This window comes from Helicoverpa armigera, chromosome 4 (assembly GCF_030705265.1).
Source record: "Helicoverpa armigera isolate CAAS_96S chromosome 4, ASM3070526v1, whole genome shotgun sequence".
In the NCBI taxonomy this organism is placed as follows: domain Eukaryota; kingdom Metazoa; phylum Arthropoda; class Insecta; order Lepidoptera; family Noctuidae; genus Helicoverpa; species Helicoverpa armigera.
Window position 1 is genome coordinate 985341 of NC_087123.1, and position 18563 is coordinate 1003903.

Consider the following 18563-nt stretch of genomic DNA (forward strand, 5'->3'; position numbering starts at 1 on the left):
AGAAAATGAGTGATTTCTATTCCCATCGCATATGTAAGCTGGGATAAACGTTGATAGCATTACAAAAAAATCTAAAACACTGACTAGTTTAAGTTGTCGAATTAAGAAGCAAAAAAGAAAAAAAAGGCCAAGAAAAAACTTTGGGAAACCCATTTTTAGATCATCATTTGTATTAAGCAGCAACAATCAATACTTGTGAATAAGCCATTTTTTACAACTAATAACTCTGTATTATAGGTAGACCATTAAGACAATATATTTCCAAAAATCAAAGGTCAATCGTGTCTAGAATTATGCAAATTAGTTCTTAATCATTGAAGTTATAAGTATAAGAAAGATAAAAAAAAGCAAATCAAGTAAAGATCCGTCGTTAGCTTACAAAATCCTCTAAAATTTACAGGATCAACAGTGCAACTTGGCTTCATCATCTATTAAAATTTGTAAAAAAAAAACATGAAAATAACTAAAAAATTACAACAATAAAAATAAGAGTAGTTTTAGGTACTTTTTTTTCTCTTGTTATAGCAATATTTTATCGAGTCGGTTAAGGTTTTTTTCTCTCAGACAGAATTAATTTAGGTTTTAATTCTTAATAGCCGTGCGATTAAATTGAAATAAAAATAAATAGAAAAATAAATATACTGCCTATTTATCTCTTTGACATTTACTTAGATCATCGTTAGGTGAATCGTACAGTAATTTGCATTAAACGTTCATTTTATTAATATCCTCCTAATATCCATATTTATCAAGTTTCCATTTCTAGGAAAAATAAAAATAATAAAGCCTACTCTTTTAGTAGACGATAAAACTTGGAACAGGTGGCAATAATTATAACATTATTATTTATTTTTCAGAAAAAAAAAATCTACGTGTCAGAGATTCACATTTCGTTTTTTTTCTTTGGCGTTTTACGTTAATCAGCAGTTCGAAAAAATGTTTTATTATATTTTTATGCAAATATACAAAAATTCCGCGAACCGTTGTACGCATCGCTTATTTTTTGTGAGTTATTCCCAATTTGTCATTAGTACCGATTGGTCACCAACTATTTTTTCCATACACCAAATCCCAATTGGTCATTCGAGCAAAATAAATAATTTAATATTTAAATTTTGAGTTCCGATTCGTCACCCGCATAAAATTTCACGTATCAGAGTACCGTCAGAAATCAAAGTGTTAGAAGAAATTTTAGATGAAAAACTTCGATGTAGGTAAAGGTTTTAATAGCTCTCATATAAATATAATAAAATTTACATTAAAACACAGGTGAAGACAACATGGGCATTTTATAAACCCGAAAATGTGACTCGATACTTTTTGTGCCGGTAACAAAAGTACCAGGGGCCCATAACTAGCAAAGAGATTGTATACATAAAAATTATGAATGATGGTGTAAATTGGTATGTTTATCTACAATTAGGAAAAAAACGTAAAATCCTGACACTCTTGACTGCTATACTCCTGTAAGTTATGCGGTCCTAATACACGGTGGGCAGTTCCATGGACACTCGTTGATTGGTATATTACTCATCTGATTTATGCGATCCTGGTATTTTGATTTTGGCCGTGCGGTGTGTGACGCCGTTAAAATCGCGATTTTATATTCGGAAAAAACATAACCAAAATAAATTAAAAAAAACATATTACAATATACCTAAGCTTATCTTGTTGACAGTACTTACACGCTTTTTTTTACACGCTTTTTATTAGCTTCACCTGTATGTTTGTATGTTTGTATGTTTGTAGGTTTGTATGTTTGTTTGTAACCGACTTCTTTGGGCGCGATTTTGACCCACTTTAAATGGCCAGATTTCGTTCAAACTTTGTAGATTTATTGAGGACCGATGACAATACACTAATTTGATAAAATTATTCCATTTTTAACCGACTTCCCAAAAAGGAGGAGGTTACACATACACATCGATTACTCTGAGGTTTATAGACCGATTTACGTGATTCTTTTTTTGTTCGACTTGGAATAGCTGCCAGTTGGTCCCATAGTCATCAGGCCAGGATTCGATGATGGAAACCCTGAGAAATCGAGGGCAACCTTCGAAAGTTGTAGGCATACATAGGGTAAAAACTTGACACTCAGATGTACGCCTAAAAGCACTATTCAACAGTGAAGATTTGGAGCTGACCTGATGATGGAGACCAGAGAGGGTCGAGGGAACTCGACAACTGAATATGAAAACTACCTCGTGTTTGGGCTTAAATTATTTGTATTGACAAGACCTTTGCAACAGTGAAGGTTTGGAGCTGACCTGATGATGGAGACCAGAGAAAGTCGAGGGAACTCGACAACTGAATATGTAAACTACCTCGTGTTTGGGCTTAAATTATTTGTATTGACAAGAGCTTTGCAACAGTGAAGGTTTGGAGCTGACCTGATGATGGAGACCAGAGAAAGTCGAGGGAACTCGACAACTGAATATGTAAAATACCTCGTTTGGACTTATATTATTTGTATTGATGAGAACTTCCCACTCATATGGATAGTGACAACTGTTCGTATCACTGAAAAGCTTTAAATAAAAAACTTTTTTACAAAAAAAATTAAACCGACTTCCCAAAACACTAAAAAGCAAAAAAAAAAACTAATTTTAGGTGCATCGGCCTAGAAGTCGGTGGCAAAATTAACTTAGTAACATCCATTAGACACCGACTTCTAGGCTTTTCAATTTGCAAAATATGATTTTTGTTAATTTATATAATTTTCATCTATAGTCGATAAGGAATAATGTCAATTAGTTATTAATCAATATTAATCTATAATAGGGAAATATTAAAACTAGGTATCATAATATTCATCCGCATCGCTGTCAGCTGTCGATAAGGTAAGAAAATTAATTAAAATTTTCTAGAATTTTTCTCTACAGTCGATAAGGCAGGACTCGATGTTAATTTTTATTTCCAATAATTATCTTTAGCCGTTTTCTCTAATATTGTCAATTTTTTGTATACTAAAGAGAATTTTAATTCTACAAAACAAATAAATAATAGTTTTAAAACAAACTAAAAAGTAGAAAATAAATAATAGTTTAAAAAAAAAACTAAAAAACACGCTTTTTATAGAAAACCGAACTAAAAAATTGAAAATAAAATTGATAATCAATGAATATAAATTAATAATAGTGTGAATACAAAAAAAAAAATGTTAAATAAAAGCGTGGGGTGCTTTTTAAGATTTTATCGAAATGAAAATCACTCTACTGACACCATGCACCCCACGCTTTTATTTAATAAAATATTTTTTTTTTGTATTCACACTATTATTAATTTATATTCATTGATTATCAATTTTATTTTCAATTTTTTAGTTCGGTTTTCTATAAAAAGCGTGTTTTTTAGTTTTTTTTTAAACTATTATTTATTTACAAAATAAAGTACGGATGACCAATTGGGACTAAGCAAAATAAAATATTTTATTGAATGACCAACTGGGACACGTTTTTTATGGATGCCAAATCACTAAAATGACGAATCGGGCATAACTCTTTTTTGTATCCTCTTCATTTTTAAAAAAACGAATTAATTATCTAGTAGTAATATTGTTTTGGTATTAATAATATATTCATGAATAAGGAAGTGACTTCCTCAACTGGCCTTTGTGGCGAGATATTATGTTAGAAGCGATGCCTTGACCACTCGTATTTACTACTACTTACGTGTCGTTTTACGATGGGTCTTACATCATAGGTAGGTACTAATAAATAACAACAATCCTTGCTGATAAGGATTTAATTGTTAACTTTATAGCTTGCCTAGGTTACGCCAGCAGTTTTATGCTCGCTCCGTGCAAACTATTATAAACAAATGGAAATTGGTGATTGATACACCCTGCGTCCTGCACCTGATCTCTCTAAGGCGTGTCGAATTGCTGTCCCATCGGGCTATGAGAGTGAAGGAATAGTGAGTGCACCTGTGTGTGCCCAAATGCTTGTGCATTTTAAGTGCTAATCTCCTTACATGAGTATAGCCGCCGTAGCCGTTGATCTTCTAGGAGGACATGAGATGTCCTGAGATGAGCGTGTTTAGCAAAGAAATAAACTCCTTAGCTTAGCAGTGTTGAACTTTTAGATATACCCGGGTACTCTTTTCTGTCTTTGGTACTGCGTAAAAAAACTAGTTTTCCGTTTAATTACTCATACTCCTAAGTAATTAGTGATTATATTTAACTTGCTAATGAGTGTTATGAATAATAGTCAAGTCTAATTTAGTTAAGGGGATAGAGACTTGTATGATACAATATTAGACTTTAATACGTTAAGCACTCAATAATCAATAGATATTAATTTAGTACCTATTAATGAACTAAACACCTTCAAATTAATTAACCACAAAAACGTACTTTTTTGTAATAACATAACATAGTATACAAGTACCTACATAATTACATATTATGATCATGTATCATGAATAGCATAAACCGCAAAATCAGTGAGACCGTGAAGTGAGAAAAAAACATCGAAAGCGATAGTCGTTTTTGGGGGATTTACAATCGGTCATTAAAGATGAATTAGGATTTTTTATTATATCAAATATTTTTTTGAAATAATATAATTTAACCTATTGACAATGAGCACGACTTGACGTAGGTAAGTCCTTGCAGTTTTTTTACTTACATGTATTCAATTTTTTTCCTATTTAATATTTATACAAATATTTGACTGTTTTTTTAATAGGTATACCTAAAATTATTCTGAAGTAAGATATCAGAATGATCATACTTATAGACGTCTTCATACCTTCTTCAAAAATAAAAACTACAGTTTTGGATTAACGAATGCAATGAGGGTTTTCTAAAATGGCAATCCACGAGGTGGCAGCACCGAGTCGTCAGGTCCAATAACTGTCAAAGTGCTTATCTTTACTATGAATAGTGAACGATTTTAGTGGTTTTTTTATTTTATAATTAAAGCACTGCATTATTGTTTTACTATTGCGGTTGAGTAAATAAAAAAAACTAAATCATATTGTGTTAAAAAATTTTTCAACAAGCTTTTCCTTAGTACCAGTGACTTTTGCACCTTCTCTCTTAGCTCAATTTTTAGTTCGGAAACCTTATTCTGACCGTAGTCCATAATAAAATCAATAACACTTCCAATATAACAGAATTTCAATAAACAATAAGTTCGGCACCTACAATTCCATACTATTTGACAGCTGTTTGGACCAGACGCATACGTGGCGCCACCCGGTGGCAGAAAAAATTTCAAAAACCCTCATTAAAATTATCTAGATAATTGTTAAGAAGTTAGTTAAGTTTTTGTTAAGAGCTAACAATATCTCGTTAGTGATATAAAAATTTAATAAAAGGTACCACGCCAATTATTATAATTTGAGATAAACACATTTATTTTTGTAATCTGATACGCCACACATTTTTTATGCCTTTATTATTGTTTTTGAGCTAAAATCTTCTAAAGTAAATGACTTGTTTTTGATACGTATGTTATGAATTGAAAAAGACAAAACTAAACCTTTCTTGGCAGTCGAGTAAAAATAAAAATGAGTTAATCATGTACTGTAAGCAGGTACAATATTGTTTTTGGTAGAAATATTGTTATCAGTGTATGTTGAAAAATAAGTTCTACCTTAAAACATATCAACTACATACCTACCAGACTTAATATGTTAATACCTAATTACCTATATCCTGTTATAATAATAGAGTGCATTCATAAATAGAATGCAAAATTATTCAGATGATCGTTTCATTAATAAAAATGCATACATTATGTTATTTTTTAATTCAACACGATCTCGTGCTTTCCAGAATGTGATCGAAATGCAAATATGTTCTTAAATACTATAAAAATCAGGTTCAATTTATAATATACAATCGAGTAAGGTCTGACGCAGGACTTAGGTACGTTGATTTTCTATACAATTTCTGGGTTCAATGATCAAAGGTTGTTTTACAATGATACCTAATGCAATATTTATTTCAGACATGTTTTAATTATTTTGTATATGGCTTGTTTGTTATTCCGCGGATGTGAAGCACGTTTTCATAGTATTTCTTTCAGTGCATATATTTTTGTTTATTTACATGTATAAGAAAATCAGCACCGTCTGTCTGTCGGTTACTCGTCTATAAGAATTTGGCTTTTAATTTGGCTTTCGAGGTAGGACAGACATGTATTATTTATTTCGCTGTATGATGATTTTGTATCAACATAATCGGAATAAAGGCAAAACCAGGGAAAATAGATTTCTTATCATAGAATGTTGTGTATTTTTGAAACTAGGTGCAAGTAAACCATTTTCAGACTCCTACTACTTCAACAAATTAACCATTTACCAACTAAACCTTAGTACGGGGATAAACTCTCTTCTTACCGGTTAATTACTAATTATAACAAACAATACACGAAAGAATGCAGATAAACATACAACAATAAGTTCCCTATTTACCACTAATGTGACAGACGTGAGATACATAAACGGACAGCACAATTATGTTGTTACTATGAACATAAGTAATGTAGGAACGATATAATTATGCGATCTATAAGGATAAGATATGTAGAGAAGTTGTAATTGTAGCGAACCTAACATGAAAATAGTTTGGCAATGAAAGTGTGACGACAAAAAGTTTTGCAGTTCAGTGGTAACTGTCATGCACCTTAACTTAATTGTAATAAGTATAATTTTCCTATAAAACTGTTACCACTGACCCGAAGTTGACTGCACCTAATAAAGACAAACTATTTCTTGCAAAAGCTAGTCAAGAATAGGTAGAATCTTTACAGGTTCCATGTTAATGATGGCTGCTGTACATACTGCGGTATTTCTTGAATAAGGTTAAGCCACAAGACAATCAATCGCGAACCATTTACCTGTAGAATGATCAAACTGCTAACAATAATGTTTAACGACAATATTACAATAAGTAGCATTGACAACAGTAATGTGTATTTGTTTACACATCCATAAAAGTAGCACATTGTGTTCAGTTGGTTTGATGGCTAAACTATTTTGCGGAAGATAAAACTTCTGCGTAGTATAATAATCAAAAAGTAAATTAAAAAATAAGCAAAAAGCGCAGTTCATCTTCAACTACCTCTGCGAACTTGTTTTAGAATAATATTTTGGCGTAAGTTTATTGAAACCAAATATTATGAGCAATAACTTTATTGAAACTTAATTACATTCAACATGAAGGAAAATCATACATTGATAATAAAGATTAAACATAATTAAAGACGTAACCTAGAAGTATGATTCATCAAGACTACATCATCAGCCTATCGCAGTCCACTGCTGGACATAGGCCTCTCCAAGTGCACGCCACTGAGATCGATTTTCGGCTACTCGCATCCAGCTCCTGCCAGCCGTCTTGCGCAAGTCATCACTCCACCGTGCCTGAGGACGTCCTACACTACGCTTGCCGAGGCGTGGTCTCCACTCTAGAACTCGTTTACCCCAACGGTTATCGGTTCTTCGGCTAATATGGCCAGCCCACTGCCACTTCAGCTTGCTGATTCGGTGGGCTATGTCGATGACCTTGGTTCTCTGACGGATTACCTCATTTCTGATGCGATCCCTCAGAGAAATGCCAAGCATAGCCCTTTCCATAGCCCGCTGAGCGACTTTAAACTTGTGGACCAGCCGTACCGTCAGTGTCCACGTTTCGGCTCCGTAAGTCATGACAGGTAGGACGCACTGATTGAAGACTTTCGTCTTTAGGCACTGTGGGATCGACGATGTTAGGACTCGACGTAGCTTCCCAAATGCAGCCCAACCCAACTGAATTCTCCTATTCACCTCGTCCTCAAAGTTGTTTCTACCTAACTGCAATGTCTGCCCGAGGTATACATATTTCCGAACAACTTCGAGAACGGCGCCGTGTATCGCAATCGGTTCCGGTAGAACATGTTCATTGAACATGACCTTGGTTTTGTCCAAGTTCATCCGTAGGCCGATGCGTAGAGAAGATTTAGGCATCGTTCAGACCAAACGTATTGTCGGCCGCTGACTGTGAGCGCGCGTTACGCAGTTTATTGCTTTTCCATATATATTGAAATTGTCGTTCACACTGAACCGACTATACGCTGTTACGTCGTCTGTTGTAGCTGACTCTCAGTGGCCGATTATTTTACTACGCGACTATGCACGGCGGACGCGGATTGGCTACGCGGACGCAGTTGCCGAATAGCGCCGCTCCGCCGCGTACGCACCGCCGCGCCTCGGTACAGCACGTCGATAATTAGTGTCCCTTTTATATAAACTTAAACGTATTAAAGATAGTAACTCATCGAATGTTTTACTGTCATACGAAAATATTTCTTGAACTTATTTGGATAAAGTCTATATTCGAAATATAAAGTATGAAATTGACCAAGAAAACATCTCTTCAAATTTAAGGGATGTACCCACAATCTCTTCTTATTATTATTTTCGTCTTCCTCTAGAGCTTCGCAAATGGCAACTATCTGAATGCGCATCATTTAATTGAAATATCAGTAAAACGTCTGATTTGAAAAAAAATAAATTACGCTAGTTTTATCGTTTATAATATACTACGAGCAACTTCAAATACTGAGCCCTTTTATGTGTAGAATAGTCAGCCGCTCAGAATACGCATCTAGTGTGAACCTACACGAGCCTATTCTTTTGTTCACACATGTAGCGCATCGTACGCTATAGCCTATTGTCGGCTTGGTGAGTACGCGTTCTGCAGATTGAGTCGACGTTCACACTGGGGCAGACAGTGAGTATACTCACAGTCAGCGGCGGACAATACGTTTGGTGTGAACAATCCCTCAGCCAGGTCGTTCAGCATTTGTTGTAGGTCCTGCAGCGTTTCTGCCATAATGACGATATCGGCAGCAAATCGCAAGTGAGAGATGTGTTCGCCATTGATGTTGATGCCACACATCAAGACTAACAAGTTAAGAAAATGTGACAGACGGACAGACAGATAAATAATCTACAAACAGGGCGCTGATCTCATGGCATATAATTATTTATCAAAATATTACCTACTTGTATCAAAACGGCACGTGTTTTCAATGATGCGCAATATGGGTAAATTAATTCTTTAATATTCCATCATCTTCTTTAGGCGTCATCAGAACCGGAATTTATATTCTGATATAACTGTGTAGTGCATATACATGGGTAGGGGTTAGACTCAGATCTTTTCCGACCAATCCTTTAAAGGCATTGGGGGATCCCTATGTTCAGCAGTGGGCCTCCTAGGCTGAGATAATGATAATGAGTGCATTATATACATACATACTATAGGCTTAGTACAAGTGACAAAAAATACATGTGCATCTCTATAATCAATTTGTTTAGTGTCTTATTCATTGTTCAGTACCTATAAGTTTATCTTCATTCTTGCTGAAGGTGGATTGGCGTATCAGTATTTTACGTTATTAGGAGATCCAGATTTACGTACGGTGTTTTCCTTCACCGCTAGCCAGTTGAATCAGGCGAACTGAAGCGTCTTTGAAAATGTTACATGTTTCAGCCTGCATATGAATGAGATGCATTATTTTCGAACACTGACGCCTTATTAACAGCTGTAGCTAACATTTTTGTGGGTTTTACCATCACGATAAAATGCCCAAATACAGCATCTGTTATGTGTATATTTACACACTAACACATATTTTTAGTATCAACATAGTGACGTCATATTTGTGCATATTGTATTAGCATGAATTATGTTAAGGCCGTGGCGTTCATTCATAGTAGGAATATTTCTACAGATTATTGTTCATTTGTTTTGTAAAGGATTGCTGCTATTCAAGCAATGTAGGTAAAGAAAGACCGTCTTGTCAATGGAGGAATGCTTATTATCAGAGAAGCAATTTCGGTAGTTAAGTATGAAGAATCCAATTTAGGAGGAATAAGTGCCTGGTCTTTTCGGTAGATAACAAAAATCGGATTGACCAAAAGGGCCTTTTTCGACAATGTGAATATTTATTTAGCAGACTAACGAAAAAAATATGATGATGAAAATGTGACTGATCATGCAAGTGCTTATGATAAAACACCTATAGATATTTTAGATGGACATGATAAAGCAGCTGTAGAGGTAGATATTACAGATGGAATAGCCAACTGAGAGTATAGTTTAACACTCATCAATGATTCAAGTTTATTTCAATTTGATCATCAAGTTGATAGATTTCAAACTCCACAAATGACCATATCATTATATTGTATAAGATCATCATCTTATTTTAAAGCAAACAGCTAATCCTCTATCTTATATACATTTCAAAGTCCGGTTGCGAGTGAACCGGCTTCTAAATCATGAGTCAGTTTGTAATAACTTATTATTTTGGGATCATCTCTAATCTCCGTTGTTTGGTTGTAACCTTGAAATACATTAGGATCCTGTTTAGCATTGTTATTTAATACGTTATTTGCCAATGATGAAACTTTTCGTATGTATTTCTTATTTGTATGCAATTCGCCGTCTGTGTTGTGGAGATTTAAAATTAATTATGCATGTAGAATAGAATTTATGTTCTTTCTAGTAACGTCTGTATTTAATTTGTTATGTAATGTAGATACGAATCAGAAATAGAATGCGACTTTTTTTAAAGGATGCTTATAACTACGATATTTTTTTATTAATCACTAGCTTTTGCCCGCAACTTCGTTCGCGTGAAATAGTGACTACCAGCAGATTTTTGATTTGACCAATAGATGGCGCTATATGTCCGGAATAATTTTATTTTTATTTTTTTTTTTGTAATAAAACCTATCCTATGTCCTATCTCAAGTTTCAAACTATGTCTGTACCAAATTTCACACAAATCGGTTCAGTAGTTTAGGCGTGAAGAAAAGACAGACAGACAGACAGAAAGACAGACAGACAGACAGACAGACAGACAGACAGACAGAGGTACTTTCGCATTTATAATATTAGTTTGGATTGCATTATCTTGACAATACTATCGTTTATGAATAGAGCACGAACTCTTCTTAAGTTTAGTTTTCCTCTCATGTTTAAGATTACCAGGACTCACTTAACCAAGCTCCTAAAACAATTCATCTGCAATTGAACCAACCATACTTACGTGTGTATCTTTTTTTCCAGGTGGTTTTCGCCTCAGGCGCCCCACAGTCTAATTATGTCTTTAAGAACGACATCACTCCTGAGGAAGCTCAGCAGTACTTGAACCAATTGCCTTTCAATGAGCCCAAGCTTGCTGGCCGTACCGCTGTCTTACCGCTGGTAAGTTGTCTAGGATTTCAATAAGCTATCCATCTGTGCATTTGTCTACTAGAGATTAAATTCTGCTATTGTTAGTTTAATGCTAGAGTCATATATGTAGCGATTGCACCTGCAATATTCAATTAGGAAATGTTGATACTGATTAGTGAATTTTTTTTAAGAACCTTGTGGCTAAGTCTGAGTGTTTTTTTCGAGGGTCTCACAACGGTTTCAGGGTCAGGCCCTACTCCTTTTATAAGAAAGATCATTCGTTGTTAAAGCACGTATTTTAAGCATTAGGTACCTGTCAATTTATCTCATTTTCTATATGTTATTTTCCGTTTCCAGGTCCGTTACGACGACCCTAGGTTTCGTTCAGCCGAGGCCGGTCCAACCCTTGGCCACTACTGGAAAGATGGACATGAGATCGAGAACACTAATGACTATCTTGAGGAGGTAAACCTTCGAATAATTGTTATTAGTTCCTCTTCCCTTTTGCAGTATACAAGTTTAGGTATATTAAAATGTCAGTGGACAGAAATACGTATATCAGCGGTTGACATTAAATCTCCGTTAAAATATCGTAAACGTTTACCTGTTTCACGCTAAATCATAATTATGTCAATTTCAGCCGAACAATGATGTTTTAAAACGTTTACAGCCTTACTAACTAACTTAAAAATGTGGATACAAAACGGACATTCTTTCAACGTCATATCTAACATTTTATTAGACAAGTGTTCAACAGACACGTTTAAAAGTTTTTGTGGTACGACGGTTAGGTACACAAGCCGGCCCTAAAATATGCATTATACTTTACCTAACCAATTTCATTTTCAGGTCTACAACGCAGCCCAGTACCACGGCCAGGACGGTCTAGGACAATACGCCTACGGCTATGAGACCCCTCAGTCCTCCAAGGTTGAGAACCGCAAGGGTTCAGGAGTTGTGTCTGGATCTTACGTCTACCAGGTTCCTGGCCAAAAGGATCTTGTCAAGGTAAATTGTTGTGTGAACTTATTAGGAACCTCTTGTCTTACTCGAGTTAAAAAATTAAGGATATAATTCTGTAACACTGAACTATTTTTTTTTGTATTTTGTAAGTATACCATAAACTCCTTTAAAATTAAAAAGTAACAGTTGGATAAAAACCCTAAAGTTTGCAAGTATAGATTTGAAATCAAACGATGTTTATAAATTACATGAATGATTATCCAGGTAAACTACTACGCTGACAGCCAAGGTTTCCACCAAGAGGACAACCTCCCCAAGGTTGAGCTGAAGCCTGCTGAAGAGACCCCAGCCCTGAGGGAAGCTCGTCTTGCTTTCGAGAAGGCATGGAACGAGGCAGCTGCAGCCAACTCCAAGGCTCCTACCGTCCCACCATATCAACAGAACTATCAGCAAAACTACCAGTGAGTAATTTCGGCTTTAGAAATATTCATTACATCATTTCATATCTAAGACAAAGACCGATTTACTAGTACTCTGCCTTTGGCTTGTTCTGATACACACAAAAAGTTTCCACCATAACCAAATAGAATCATCATATCATGGAACCTTTCGATTTCGAATGTCCTAAAAGATACAGACAATGGCTGTTACACAATTTCAGATATGCCTTCACTCTCTAGCAACCCATAATAATGAAATCAATCGAAATAATTCTAAACTTTTCAATATTTTACAGACAATACGGTAACTACCAAGCCCAGGCTTCTGAACAAGACGGAGTAGTAGTCGCTGCCCCCGAAGCTAACCAGGCTCGTGAAGGCAAAGCCGTAGCTTACGCTCAGGCCCAGAACGGCTACGTGCAAGGAAACCAGCCTTCCTATGGAGCGCAACAGAAATACCAACAACCAGAGGAAGAGGTTGAACCCACGGTAAGGGATCAAGATTATTGAATGTCTGGTTACACGTCTTGAAATTACACACAAATTACACATCTTTAAATATGGCTCAAAATATATATTTAACTAAAATTCATAAAGTACTATGATTGATTCAACCTTGTGCCCTTTAAATTCACGAAAGTGCCTTCACTATACTTTACCAAAGCATAGATTAACTGCCCAATCTAGTTGTTACACTGTATAAGGGATTTATCCACATCCATTTGTTATTTTACATGTTACTTATCTATCGTTATTTTGTTTCCAGGGTCCCCCTCATGGCTTCTTCTACAGCTTCAACTACCCCGTCTCCATCATTGTTCCCAAGAAAGAGGTCGATACTGGCTACCGTGTTGACGAAGACACCGTCGGTGTTGGACACCAATAAACCAAACCAGCTTGACACTTTCGGACAAAACTTCATTGCATTTTAATTTTTGCGTAATTTTGTTTTGTTCAAAAATGTCTAGTCTCTTAAGTTTAATTAGGGCTAGAAAGTTTTTGACTATTTAGAAGTACAAATGAATAACTTTACCATCATCTAAGGGTCCACGTTTCACTCTTTTAATATTTTCTATATTAGTTGCTAATACGCCTTTCCTATCTAGTACAAAACTTTCTAGACCATTTACGATCCTTTGATTTCGCTTACTGTTAGTTCAGTAGGTTGAAACATAGATGGTCATCAAGATATTAATTTTATGAGTACCTTAGCTAGCCGATAGTCTAATGAAGTAGTTTGTATGACTGTAGTAACCTAATTACGAGTTAACTGAATGTTCAATAGTTAGATTATCGGCCTGTTCTACAAATGTTGCCATTTTAGGAGCGGTAGTGTCGCCATGTACATTTTGATTTGAAGTAGCATCATTGAAAGCGGAATTATGTTTTATGTTTTTTTTTTTATTGGTATCCTTTTGTTTTATTTTTTTCTGATATTTTGGACTATTTATAATTCTGTATGCTACTTTGAATTGATTGTCATTTCTGGCCTGGTTAGAGTTTGATAGTGTAACCAATGTTTTAAGTATTTAAAATTTTGCAATAGCACTGTTCTTTTTCTTTCTGTTTCCATGGTTAGACTCTTGAACTCAGCCTTGCTAAAAGTTAAGTTTTGTTACCATAACGTCTTAGATATAATGTATAGTATGTATGTTATTTTAAGGCTTCAGTTTATGACAGCTATCTGTGACTTAATTATTATTATTATTTTATAATAATAAAGCATTTTGCATAAAACTTTCTTTCACTTATTTTCTGTAATCCCATATATAAGGTCACGTTTAAGCAATAAAATATCTGCTTAGCCATCAAAAGAGAGATTTGCCTACTAATTTTCGATGTATTTCAAAAGTATAATCAGGTAGTCAATCATGCTTAGGATTTGCTGTCTCTAAATGAGAAATAACTTACAGAAACACAAAAATATTGAACTATTCAATATATTAAAGATTCTCCACACCATTTGATAGCACTAAAACACCCTCATCGGGCTTCACCACTATCTACAATACAGTAGCTGTTTAGCCACCAACACTTCTAAACAATTCACTATCAGTCTTTCACATTTTAGATTTCCATAGCTTATTGGTTCATCGCCGGCATTTGTCCTTGGTAAGGCATCTGAGGTACAGGTGCAGGGTACGGCATCACTATAATTGGCATCTGACCTTTATTCCCAAGTGTCTTCATCCCACCCTGAGGTCTAAACAATCCTCCGGATATCAGATGTCCGATCCAAGATATTGTGTCTGGTACATTTATTTCTATTGGCAAGAAAGGAATGTATGATATAATCTGGCCTAGTGAAAATCTGCCTTCTTCTGGTAGGTATACTATAGCGTTTTTAGGCTGCGTTTCTGGGTTTTTTGGATTAGCGTCTACAACTACAGCATCTTTGTTCTCGTCTATGTGTCCAGTGTTAGATTTTAGATTGTTAGTGACTTGTTCGTTGAGGTTTACGTATCTGTCATCGGTTTCTGGGTTTGGTGCAGCGGCTGGGTTGGGTAGAACTATGACCAGTGGCTGCTGCTGGGGGTACCTGGAATTGATTGAAGTATTTTATTAGCTCTTTGGGTATAAGTTTGTATTAGGTAAGGAGGGCTGTATATGAATATTACGCAATGTCAAAAGAACTACATTTTGATATTAGCATAATTTCTGTATTTTTCGGTATTTTTTTATTTGGTGTTCTCTATGTTGCTATTTTTTAATTTTATATATCGTAGCCACGTTTTATGTTCCTAGGAACCATACTTGGTCATAGTTTTAATTGTAAACATGGAATTTGCGAGGCGTTTACACAAGTGCTTGATTTGAAAACTTGTAAAGTAAGCACATCTAAATATATAAAACTCAAAGGTGACTGACTGACTGACATAGTGATCTATCAACGCACAGCTGAAACCACTGGACGGATCGGGCTGAAATTTGGCATGCAGGTAGATGTTATGACGTAGGCATCCGCTAAGAAAGGATTTTGATCAATTCTACCCCCAAGGGGATAAAATAGGGGATGAAAGTTTGTATGAAACTTGCCCACGCAGACGAAGTTGCGGGCAACAGCTAGTAAACCATAAAAGTGGATATTTAATTTCTAGCAGCTTTCCTACGCGAGTACATCCCGTGTTTGCATTTTAAACGTGGTATTTAACCTGAGTATGACCTTGTATGCTCATGAGAAAAGTAGGTGAGCTGGTGCAGTACAGAAAAAAAGTAACTCTTTGCCCTGATGCTGTTTAAAATGTACTTACAGATTTTATGCTGTTAAGTTTTAAGATTCGTTAACAAAAATCCTAAAAAGTTTGTTTTTTAGGATTTTTGTTAACGAACCTTATATATTATTGTTAACCGGATACTCAAAGATAGCGGAATAATTACAAAATTATGATGTTTTAGTTTTATTTATATGATAACGTGTAGGTTTTTACCCTTTATTTTGCACTTCAAAATTAATTCAATTTGGCGGGAAATCAAAATAATAAAAAAACATATATATAGGTACATAAAAAATAAACAGTACTTACACGTTCGGCGCCTGCATATTCGGCATAATCTGCCTCAGGAATGGAAGCTGCGGTTGCATCCCATATTGCATCGGAAGGTACGGCAGCTGCATAGGTGCGCTGCACACTGATGCAACGCACAGGTACAACACAACCGCCAATTTCTTATTCATTTTTGCACTGATCACCACTTTTTTACTTGGGTAAGTTTTATAGTTTGCTCTACAGTCCTCTACTTAAAGAGAACTTAGAGAGTCTCCACAAAGTTCCAAGCTCTTAAAGTTTCTAACGTGCAAAACCTAGGACGAACACTATTGCCTTTGCTTAGCTTGAGCTGTCAAATTCTGGCGGCAAACACTTTGAATTTAGAATTCGGTTTTTTCTTTTTGTTTTTTTTTCTTGTGTGCCAGGAAGTCAGGAGCGACCGTTTGTCTGCCGGCAAGGATGAGTATGTATGTGTTTTGGTTCGGCAGTCAGTTATTATTCAAGTTGCGACGACGACCTACTCTGCCAGCCCTGACCTTACGGCGGGCAATGCTTTCTTTTTTGGGGTTCATTGTATGGAAGAAAATTATAAATGGTGTGTTCAAAATATTTTTTGTATATTTTAATTTTTATTAAAATTAATCAAAATGATCTTTGTAAATCAGTCACTTTGATATTAATATTTTTGAAACAATTTTAAAGCACTTTATGCCCACAAGGTTAATAAAAAAATACGACAACGATATATTTTCAATAAATTGTTAATATAAAAAAAAAAACATAACTGTGCCTCCTCGGCAATATCATAGAAAAAAAAAGCCCGAACCCAAAATGATGGGGAAAAACCGAGTACTCCAATTCCCCATCAAAAAAGTGATAAAATGTAATAAACATGAGCCGAACATAAAACTTTAATGTGTAGGCTGTCACTGAATGGTAATTTACCCATTGTCTAGAATCTAGAAATCTATCAATTTAGAATATTGACCCAATTCTCTTGGTTCTATAGAAAACCCTGCAAAATATACCGAACTGGTACAGATATCGATTTTTTTTTGCAAATAGTAAATAATAAATCGTTTATTCAGTAATTATCAATCAGTCAATCATTATCAATCGCTATTAAGCCCACATGTTAAACCATTTTTAAAATAATGCTTGGATTATTTTTAAACACCCTGTATGTTCTAAGGCTTATCTTTGCAATTATTATCAGACATAAAAACAAAATAAAATTATGACGCCATTGTTGTAATCCTAGGTGAAATATTAGCACACATTAAACATAATGTGTTCACATTAATTTTCTATGAGAATAAGAAGAAACAAAATAATACTAATTACACCCATTTTATATGTTCATGTAATCTTTATGAAACCGTTACGAATTACAGGTCAAAGTGCCACTGTAATTAACCGTAAGTTTAAGTATTTTTAGACTGAAAAATTGTTGAATAATAATCGAGACGAAAGGAGTCAATAACCTCTTTCAGAAGCTGTAGTTTTTTCAAATTACATTTTCGTTTTTGATTCTGGTTTTTAGATAAAAAGGATAAGCAAAATTGCGTTTTTTCGTAATATTTCCAGGAATAGAACGGCAAATATGACTTTGTAACGCTTTCCTAAAAAACTAAAGAAACTCTATTAACTTAGTTTGCCTTTGAAACCAGTTAGGCAGGTGATTCTGGCTGTCATTTCTAGATCTTTGTCAGAATTTCTGAAAACGGTTATTTCAACTTCGCTTCTGGTAACTGGATAGTAGAGGTTAGATGCGTAGCTCCAAGAAATAAAAAACCTGGTATTTGAACGGTTCTGGTTAGACTAGAAGTTAGAGTCTCAACTTCTTGCCCTTGGTAGGTATAAGGCGTTTATGAAGTAGGGATACCTACGCTATCAAACTTACTTTTATTCGGATGCTAGATACCATTAGGAAGCGGGTGAAACCGATGGCCGAAGCCAGTAGGTTTAATAGGTCCTTTGTATATGCATATAGTGTTGGCTACATTAGCTTTCACGACAGATTTTTTATTCGATCCTTATGGTTTTTGATAATTTATAATAAGCCACTATACAATCCATTGCTCCTACTCGTATACTAGCAGCCGGCAACTCCTTTTTCTTTCGCTACAAGTAATTAAAATTCTCTCTGCGTATACATTTAGAAACTATTCACGTTACTAACTGCAGAATTCCAAAGTATATTGACAGATGTGTAGCGAAATGTACGTTCAAGAATTAAACGTTAAAGTAACCGTTCTTGTGAAGAGAGTGCGTGATTAGACTTCTTAGAATTGCTGGGATACTGCACCGAATTTCAAGTCTGTGTGATCAAAGAATAATAGTTTTTCTTGCCGCTTTGTTCAGTTACTTTAACGCACTATAAAGCCTACGAATATGATCAGGGTACTACCTGGGTCCATATTAAAATGTGCAGCCATTTCACCCTGAAACCTCAATAAATAAAATCTTCACATTTATGATATGCGTAAGTAT

At 35.0% G+C, this 18563-nt stretch overlaps 2 protein-coding genes across 2 annotated transcripts in view; one reads left to right on the forward strand and one right to left on the reverse strand.

Annotated features, from left to right (window-relative positions):
• Window positions 1-14319, forward strand: part of LOC110370470 (uncharacterized) — a 22407-nt gene extending 8088 nt beyond the window's left edge. Inside the window, exons 2-7 of the mRNA XM_021326285.3 lie at window positions 11072-11209; window positions 11537-11644; window positions 12029-12187; window positions 12407-12603; window positions 12879-13071; window positions 13349-14319. Of these exons, the coding sequence (XP_021181960.2) occupies window positions 11072-11209; window positions 11537-11644; window positions 12029-12187; window positions 12407-12603; window positions 12879-13071; window positions 13349-13468 (915 nt within the window). The 3' untranslated portion in view covers window positions 13469-14319. The remainder of the gene's footprint in view (window positions 1-11071; window positions 11210-11536; window positions 11645-12028; window positions 12188-12406; window positions 12604-12878; window positions 13072-13348) is intronic.
• LOC110370494 (uncharacterized) lies at window positions 13930-16610 on the reverse strand. The gene is made up of 2 exons (XM_021326316.3): window positions 16107-16610; window positions 13930-15121 (listed from the first exon to the last, which is right to left on the reverse strand). Exons 1-2 carry the CDS (start codon window positions 16256-16258, stop codon window positions 14665-14667), a joined length of 609 nt encoding a protein of 202 aa, XP_021181991.3. The 5' UTR covers window positions 16259-16610; the 3' UTR covers window positions 13930-14664.
• Between the last annotated feature and the right edge of the window lie 1953 nt (window positions 16611-18563).

Excerpts from the sequence above, each read along its gene's own strand:
- LOC110370494 (XM_021326316.3), bottom strand. The coding sequence starts at position 16,258 with ATGAATAAGAAATTGGCGGTTGTGTTGTACCTGTGCGTTGCATCAGTG. Across the intron at positions 15,122-16,106 it reads AATATGCAGGCGCCGAACGT|GTACCCCCAGCAGCAGCCAC; the intron begins GTAAGTACTGTT and ends AATCAATTCCAG.